The sequence below is a fragment of the Ostrea edulis genome, chromosome 4, assembly GCF_947568905.1.
Source record: "Ostrea edulis chromosome 4, xbOstEdul1.1, whole genome shotgun sequence".
Taxonomy (NCBI): Eukaryota; Metazoa; Mollusca; class Bivalvia; order Ostreida; family Ostreidae; genus Ostrea; species Ostrea edulis.
This window is the reverse complement of record NC_079167.1, coordinates 42,821,552-42,831,158: the sequence shown is the minus strand read 5'-3', so window position 1 is coordinate 42,831,158 and position 9,607 is coordinate 42,821,552. Positions and strand designations below refer to the sequence as shown.

Below are 9,607 nucleotides of genomic sequence, written 5' to 3'. Positions count from 1 at the left end.
TCCGAAGAACTATTTTACAAATTGGTGTGGCCTTAAAGTAGATGACAAATATAAATGCTAGAATTTTCTCAAGACTTCATTTAAATATCACATAATTTATCGGCTATCTACCTGCACCCTGAATTTCCACAATAAATATCATGTAATTTATGCTGCTATCTACCTGCACCCTGAATTTCCACAGCGTTCCTACTTCCACTCCTGGAATGGGACCAAAATGGTTAGGAGGTACCACATTACAAATCCTCTGTCTTCCAACACACGCCATGCCCTGAAATGTCCAACAATTTGTACATAATATTCCTGTCTTGTTAATTGGAGCAGAAGTAAAAATGCAAGAAACTACTCAATGCAAGCAAGGTGAACATGGCTTTCAATATCAAATTCCGAATCCATCATCGACGCATGCTTACTCTTCCCCAGTCCCGGCTCGTCTGATTCGTAGAGGATGCCATCTTGGATTTTTTCTTGCTCTCTTTTAATTTTTCACCAGCTTTCACAATTTCATTCTCATCATTTTTACAGCTTGGACAATACCTAAAATCAAGATGTACGTGCAATTTTTGAAAAATTTTAAATCTTCAGCATTTCTGTCAAAATCTATTGATAATTTCCAAACATTTTCAAAATGACCATTAGATAGAGTAAAACATGCACAGAACAAACACACTTATAACGAATTCACACTTACAATGAATTCATACTTCTGTAAAGTAATTTTTATTCCCTCTACGAAATATCACAGATCTTTTTGTTTTATTAAATAAAATTTGGTTACAATGAACTGTTTTCGCTGGCCCTGGAGGTTCACTATAACTGTGTTTTACTGTATAATGAAGTTTGGTTGTAAAGAACTGTTTTTGCTGGCCCTGGATGTTCGCTATAACCGTGTTTTACTGTGTAATAGTTTGGTTATAATGAACCATTTTTGGCTGACCCTGGAGGTTCGCTATAACCGTGTTTTACTGTGTAATAGTTTGGTTATAATGAACCATTTTTGGCTGACCCTGGAGGTTCGCTATAACCGTGTTTTACTGTGTAATAGTTTGGTTATAATGAACCATTTTTGGCTGGCCCTGGAGGTTCGCTATAACCGTGTTTTACTGTGTAATAGTTTGGTTATAATGAACCATTTTTGGCTGACCCTGGAGGTTCGCTATAACCATGTTTTACTGTGTAATAGTTTGGTTATAATGAACCATTTTTGGCTGGCCCTGGAGGTTCGCTATAACCGTGTTTTACTGTGTAATAGTTTGGTTTTGGCTGGCCCTGGAGGTTCGCTATAACCGTGTTTTACTGTATAATGAATTTCTTCAATACTAGATAACAAACATTAATTTCTCTCACCATTCATCCTCCTCTGGAAGTTTGTCTAGGGGTGGATCCAGACATTGCAGGTGGTATGCCTGGTCACACTCGTCACACAGAATCTGTTTGTCGGGATCATTCTTCCCACCACACACACAACAGGCGCAGTGTTTACACTTCCTCTTCGGGTTGTCCTTGCAGTGATCACACTCGGGTTTGTTCGTCCCTAACAAAAACATCAGTCTCTTATTTCACATTTCTACAACCTACTGCACGGGTACTTATTTTAACAGAATTCAAAGTTTAGCGACTTTGGTGGTGACTATAAAAGAATTCTAATCTATAGTTACGCTAAAATATGAAATCCTCTGTCTATCCATTCTCATGTATAGAAGAAGTGCTAAATCATGATTACGCCAAATAGTGCATAAGCCAAGACTGCGCCAAATTTTCTACATGCTGAACTAAGTACACATACAATATCTTACTATGATTTAAATATTTTTCTTAACTTTAAGGTAGCTCCATACTCGCAGTTTTATCTGATACAAGTTTAAAATGTGCATTTATTTCCATTCATTAGGGTTAAAACTAACAAATTATCATATAAAATACATAGGTCATCACACTTTTTAAGATGTGAGACGTACATAAACAGAATCACATATCACCATCAGAAAATTGCGATTTTCCTTAAACATCGTTATCAAAATTCCATACAAACTGGTTTTGACGATATAATAGCATTCATAACAATATCATGAAACTGTATCTTTACAAAAATATACAAAATGTCTGTAAAAAATATCGGAAATCTATCGCATAACAGAATTCATAAAGAAATCAATAGAAACAGAGTTATTGCCCTTGGATTCAATATTTTGAAATGTATTATTGATTATTCATCTATAACTTAAGAGTTTTGAAATATTTTATTTTTAACAAGATTTTTTACAATGACTATAGGAAAAGACTCCAACATAATTTATGTTCCTATCATGCATAAATCTAAATAAATCATTGATTTTGTAAAATCTGATGACATCACAGGAGGGTGGAATTACTTTAAGAGCAATTTTACGAGTCTAATTTGTAGATTTACATATGACTGATGGCATAGTTTACAGATTTTAACGTAGTCACTTAATGAAAATAATGACAAAATTCACTGTCGTAGACCTACGTTTAACGGGAGAGGCCGAAGGATCAAATGTTTCATCAAATTCGTTGATCTGTGTTCCAGGTTTCTCCACGTCAAAAATCTCGTTGACGAACAACAACTTGCAGTCATCAAGTGGCATAAGATCTGGACTAAGTTCAAAATATACCATACAATTATATTTTAGCATACAGAATTACTAGAAATGTGTTGAGCTGCACAAAGATTACATATGTACATCATACATGTACAGTAAGCATGCTTAGAGCGAAATACTGGGGACCTAATCCTGTCCCTGTCCAGCTTTCTATTTTTGAAAACTTGTCTACTGATTCAGTTATCGACAGTTTACCCAACAGTGATTTTTCTACATTTTTTACAAGGGTCCTGTGGCTTTCGAATTGAGAAAAATTGTCGACATTTCAGTCAAATTGGGAAAAATCAACTTTATCGCAAATAAGTTTCAAAATCATATCAAACATTATATTATCTTTATTTTACACATCTTATTTTCTTTAACCTTCTAATATTTTCAACTATTCTATCCCAATCATTTTTTTATTTTTTTTTTATTGGTTTTTGTACACATAATAAAGTACATGAATACAACAAGTCATATATAATTATCATTATGTGCATGGAGAGAGATAGTGAGAAAGAGAGAAAAAGAGAGATGCATGTTTTAAGTAAATATTAAGTTCCATCTGTTCCATTGAGTATCAAATTTTTTCTTTTCACCATTCTTATATGCTATATATTTGTGTGTTTCATAAAATAATTTCATTTGTGATATTGCAGCGGGAGAGTTTAAAGGTTTCTTAGTGCATCTTGCAGTATAAACATAATACTTCAGAAATAAAATAATAATGTTTTGTATATCACTATTATTTTCAATACAAGCTAAAATAAAGGATTTCTTTGTAATTGTAATCTGTCGCTCAGTCTTGTCTTCTAAAAATTGTTTGAATTCTACAAGAAATAATTTTAAACAATTACATTCCCATAAAACATGTTCTATTGTTTCCTCTTCAGAGTGACAAAAGTTGCATTATTTAGAATCTATTCTTTTTATTTTGAACAATAATGAATTTGTTGCTAAAATTTTGTTTATAATTCTGTACTGAAACCAGTGGAGCTTACAGTCTTTTGTCACTCTGAAGGGTATTTTGTGGATTATTTTCCATTCCCTGTCGCCTACATCTAAAAGCTCACTCCGTTTCTTTTTGCCAGCTGAGACCGAGTTATTTTTATTAAGAATTTCATAAAAAAAAATTTGATTTGTAACATTTCAAAATTGTGTAAGTATTTGTCATAATTAATGGACTTGTGAGCTTCATGATGTTTTTTCCAGGGTCTGAGTTTTTTATCCATGCTCTTACTGCATGGATAATGCTGTTGTGTTCTAAAAAATTTATCCTAATGTTTGTATAAATATCACAAAAATGTTTAAAACTAAAAAGTGAACCATCTTCATTAATGATATCATTAATCAGTCTGATGTTGCTGTCAAACATTTGTTTATTAAAAAATGGTTTTCCACCAATATGAATCTGTGGGTTATAAAATAGAGGTGAATCAGCAGCAACAGTGGACTCATCAATAAGACTATGTAATGTAATGTACGACTTGAATACATCAATCCAAAATTTATTTTTCAGTGTTTTTAAAAGAATGGTGATGTATTCAACCCCACAGTTAATGAATTTGTTCAACTCATAATTGGGAATAAACATTCCCATACCTCTGCTGGAAAAAATAAGATGTCTTACCCAAAATAATTTCATAGAAGCTATAAAAGACATTAGATTTACCATTTTCAATCCTCCATCTTCATATTTTTTAACTATTACTTCTTTTTTTACTCTGTGAGTTGAATTATTCCATATGAAAGAAAAAAATAATTTTTCTATCCCAATCATCATTCCATAACTCTTTGTTAAGTCTTATGTATTTATTCACATCGAATGTTTATTTTTTTCAAATACGTTTTCCTTTCATAATTTTATAATTGGGAAAAATGCAAGCTAATTTGGGGAAAAATTGGCAATTTCTAGGAGGGGAAAGGGCCGAAATTCGGACCCAAAATGGGCCTTAAAGAATCACTGCCCAATGATTATTAATGCTATCGCTGTCAAGAGTTTTACTATTAACAAGCGAGTTATTGACAGCTTACCCAATGAAAACTGTCGCTGTTCAAGTTTGACTATTAACAAGCGAGTTATTGACAGCTTACCCAATGAAAACTGTCGCTGTTCAAGTTTTACTATTAAAAGGTTTTTACCACGATTTTTATTGTTTGTAAATTCATATGAAAATGTGGTGTTTTGAATCGTGCTATTATTATTTTTTCGATATAAAGCGTTCTTTAGTGATTATTTTGTATCGAAAGTGCAAAAAGCCAGATATGCATATTCTCGTTAGAGATTTTCGCGCCATTAGTATGTGACGTCATACGTGTTCATCGCGGTGAAGCGAGAAAGCATGAAAACATTTAAACAAGTTGTGAACAGTACATACAGCAGGCTATTGATACAAAATGGAGAAATTCAACAGAGTTACAAGTCCCATTATATTGTGTTGTACAGTATATAGCTGTGATGATCAGCATAAAAAGAAGAGTTTCTTTACTTTTACCAATGAGGCAAGTCGGAGAAATTTTGTGAGCTTAGAACTAAATTTAGAAATACTTCAAACCAACGGAAAACCATCTTCAATGACGAACTTACATATTGCATTCTAACCCATTTAATCAATGATATCGACATTTCTGTTTACAAATTAATAGGCTCGTTGTCCTTCAGACTGGACATAATCAGAGACTGCCTTCAGTTTAAGAACTCTTATAGCCTACCAGATATTGAGGCAATCATTGAAGTCGCCGCGGGTCTGGCACCCACAGAAATTTCTGTGTCGCATACACTTTTTATATATATGCACAGTTCTTTGATTTCATATGCAACGATATATCCCCCCCCCCCTTTGAAGTTTTGAGTATTGACACCATTTACGAAATGACTACACGGTCTATCAGACTATCCCCAACCCCCTCCCCCGATTAAAATAGTAAGAAATTGAAAAAGTCGAAAAAATTCCAGTTAATAATCGTCAAAAATGCTGAAATACGGCGGCTTTATTTTTAAAAGATGACGGTGCATGCCAATGTAGTGGGGAAAAAAATTGCAACAATATAATGAATGACAGCCCCCTCCCCCCTTTATTGTGTTTAAGTAATGAGAGGGACGATTATAAGGTAGAGGTTACGACTATTGGCCTAAAATCCGGTAATGTCTGGACCCCCCCCCCCCCCCCCCCCCCCCGGAATTTGCAAAGATAAAAATTTTTACAATATAACGCTTTATAAGAAAAATGAGTTATATCACGGGTTCGATTTTGTGAAAAAGGTTCAACCCCACCCCACCCCCTGGAAAAGATTTCTGGATCCGCGCCTGCTAATGCATGTTACACTCTACATATACAGGCCTCTAATGCTTTAAAAATATTATGATCTACAAGGGAACACAGTCAAAATGTTTGCAAACAAAATGTGTCCTTCAGATATTTACCAAAAGTTTCCCTTCTGTGAGCGGGATCTCCGTCCGAGTGGTCAATGTCAATGTAGTATTAGGCTAATATAAATGTTTGCTGAGGGAATTTCTTTAAAATTTGGCTCAGCGGCAGGTTCAAATATGTATGGCGGAATCTTAAATGCTAACGGGATGTCATCGATGTTTGAACATTAACTATCCATTCTGTATAATTTATGACTTTCAATAGAATCTATTCACACACACATACATAGCTGCTGCAGCACATTGACACGTATGACGTCATGACGTATCACGTGACTAGATAGCTCATTAGTGACGATTTGAGAAGCCGAAGCTTTGAATATATGGAGATAAAATGCATGTTTGTATCAATTATTGGGAGTAATGAAACACTATAACAGCAGAAACGTGCTTTATTAAGGTTACTCCTTCTGATTTTAATTACATTAAAAATCGTGGTAAAAACCCTTTAAAAAGCGAGTTATTGACAGCTTACCCAATGAAAATGTCGCTGTTCAAGTTTTACTATTAACAAGCGAGTTATTGACAGCTTACCCAATGAAAACCGTCGCTGTCAGCTCTTTAATCGTCCTCGTGTCCCTCTTTCCGGTGATGATGCAGTCATACCAGAACCCTCGTAACTCAGGGTCATCCACATTGTAATTGGCCATCACTTTCTGTCCTTCCTTGATGTCAGACACTTTTATAACCTTCCTCGCTCGTGGGCGAATATCTTTACATTCCAGTTTCTCTGGTTCTGTGTCATCATAACTATTAATAGAAGGATCAAATTTACAAATGGCACAAACCCACAAAGTTAATTTGAAATCTTTTACATCTGATCAAAGGTTTACAAAATTACTTTTCTTCAAAATCTTGCGTGACTACTTATATTCAACTTACCCATCAAAAACGACGCTATAGAAGAAGCCATCGTGATCACGAGGGGCCTCGTCTTTAGAATCGACCTCCATTTCCTCATTACAATCTTTCTTCGGTTGCTCAAATTTCTCATCTCTTGCTATCTTTATAATTTTGGCTTCAAACCAGGCTCCAATAGAATTGTCTTTGGCATCTATTATATCCCCAAGCTAAAATAAAAGTCTCTGAATGCAGGGGTATATTTGCATCTGTATAATCTTCAATCTGGAGTAAATTCTATTTTCCGGTTTAGTTTCAGTATAAAAGAATATCAACATCTTGCATCCCATAACGAGAGTTTCATGTATAAAGTGCAAAACAAAATTTATGTGTAAAGTCCAGAGAATGGTTTTAACCTTATAGGTACTGTTTGGATATTCTTACTAGTGTAAAGTCCATAAAATGGTTCTAACCTTATAGGTACTGTTTGAATATTCTTCTTTTGATGAGGACTCTGGTTTATTGAACGATTCTTTAACTGGAGTTGATGGCTAAATATGGAAGATATGAGAGAAAGCATGTGTTGCTGGAAAATTCATAAAATGAAAAACAACAAAAAACCAAACAAACATGCAGATTTACAAATATCTAAGAATGAAGACTTTTGATACAGTTGTACTTCGGTGACTCGAACATCAATATTGTGATTACCATGGATATGTCGAAGTGAGTTGGAAGTCCAAACCATATTTTCTTTATGTATTTTAACCTCAATATCTCAAAGATTTTTTCTCAGCACAATAGAGTTCAAGATGAGGTTTGACTGTAGTATTATCAATATCATTCAGTCGGAAAAATTGTCTTCTTTAACAATGTCACATTTTATAATAAATATAAAATGTTTATTTCAGAAGTCATTGTTAATCAAAGTGAAATGTTAAAACCAATTGAAAATCTCGACATGTATCGTGAAACAAATATTCTGATATGATACACAACGCATCATCCCAGCCCTAATAATGACTTTTTATCTGATCCACAACATGCAGACAGATACATGTTATACCATAATACAGCAAGTCAATAAAGGGTCCATATAAATGTGTACAATCAGTTTAGCATGAGAAGATAGCCGTATATCAACTTTCAACATAATTAATATCACATACCCTATAAAAAATACAAAATTAAGAGAAGGGCAACACGGACCCCTGGACATACAAGAGGTGGAATCAGGTGCCTAGGAGGAGGAAGCATTTCATTTTCATTCAAACCAATGAAATCATGGAATGATAAAATCTTCAGTAACACGGTTAATAGAAGCATTCACACGTACCGGTTTATTTTCCCTGTCTTTATTTTCTTTATCAGAACAGGTGCTCTCTTCTCCACTACTGTTGTATCCCCCCGCCGGTTTCTCTGCCTCCTTCTCTTCCTGTTTCTCTGCCTCCTCTATCTGATTGTGTTGGACTTTGTTTTCACCAAGAGGAGCTGCTCTGACCATTAACTGGACAAGGTCATTTAGACCTACATTGTAGTCAAACAACGAGTGGCCATCTTCAAGCTAAAAAATTTAATTCATTACAGAACATTCAGTTCTTCCAATTGTGCTTCTACAGAGAACAAGAACGAGAGAGAGAGAGAGAATGAGAGAGAGTGTTTTCAAGATTTTTATGGTTTGGATTTGCATTATATTTCTCTCTCAAAATCCAAAGGCTGGGTTGCAATGTGTACGTCTGCCAGTTTGACATTCATCAGTTAACAACCCTTGTTTTTACCTATATTAGGATGAGTGATGACGAAGAACTAGGAGAATCAGAATTAAAGAATTCTGAGGAAACTAACTGAGAAATAATTGAATAAGTTGAAAGAGAGATTTAACACTTGTCTTACAATACTCTGACAATAAACATGTTTAAACTTGAAATTTCAAATCATGTCAAATCATTCTTACACAGCATCTGGGCTAGGGGAGAGTGTTGATATTTTGGACAGGTGCGATATTTCAAGCAGTCAATAAAAATGCATCATATCTTACGTTTCAATAGTTATTTGTTCTAAATTTAAACTGATTTCCAAACTCGAAATCTTTACAAAATGGAAAACACCTAAGGCCAAAATAAAAATTGTTTGTTTACGTGAAGTGAGGTCTAGCACCAGACAGGACCCCGTTCGTAGTCGAACGTTTTTACTTTTTATCTCACACTTGATCCAGTAGCAGTTCCTGCAACATATGAAGAAAAGTTAAATGATCCATCACTCTTTTCAACCCAAAACGCCCGTGCACTGGTAACTTGTACAGAGTGTTCAAAGCCACGAGTCATTCAAAAACAATTTTTTTTTTTTTTTTTTTCTCATGCTTTATTTTTAGACATTTACAATTACATCTACACAAAAACAAAATTAACTTAATGCCTAAACTATACTTCATACAATGTTTATATATTACTTGTAGTATGTCAAAGCATGTAAGAAATCGTAAAGAACTATTCGGTGGAAGAATAGGACTTCCACAAGAATATACATGTGCAAAGTCACTCAAACCAAGTGCAAGGGTAGTCTTTAGCCTAATAAACACTGTATGAAGTATATACTATTATACAATGCTTTTTGTTAAATGTATTGTGTATGTGGTTGAATATTGTGTTTTGGGTAGAAGTAGTTGAAACAAATGACAATGTTTATGAATAAATACATGTAGGAAAGTGTGCACAACTATGTGCATAATCTG

At 34.3% G+C, this 9,607-nt stretch overlaps 1 protein-coding gene across 2 annotated transcripts in view; it reads right to left on the bottom strand.

Moving 5' to 3' along the window:
* The window catches only part of LOC125668362 (E3 ubiquitin-protein ligase UHRF1-like), a 32,979-nt gene that overhangs the window by 21,835 nt on the left and 1,537 nt on the right, over positions 1-9,607 (bottom strand). The window contains exons 2-10 of one of the 2 annotated variants that reach the window (XM_056162692.1): positions 9,015-9,100; positions 8,213-8,440; positions 7,350-7,427; positions 6,919-7,106; positions 6,571-6,786; positions 2,492-2,619; positions 1,348-1,534; positions 414-537; positions 164-271 (exon numbers count right to left, since the gene is read on the bottom strand). In XM_056162692.1, the coding sequence (XP_056018667.1) occupies positions 164-271; positions 414-537; positions 1,348-1,534; positions 2,492-2,619; positions 6,571-6,786; positions 6,919-7,106; positions 7,350-7,427; positions 8,213-8,380 (1,197 nt within the window). In that variant the 5' untranslated portion in view covers positions 8,381-8,440; positions 9,015-9,100. The remainder of the gene's footprint in view (positions 1-163; positions 272-413; positions 538-1,347; positions 1,535-2,491; positions 2,620-6,570; positions 6,787-6,918; positions 7,107-7,349; positions 7,428-8,212; positions 8,441-9,014; positions 9,101-9,607) is intronic. The other variant, XM_048902423.2, reaches the window with a different exon arrangement.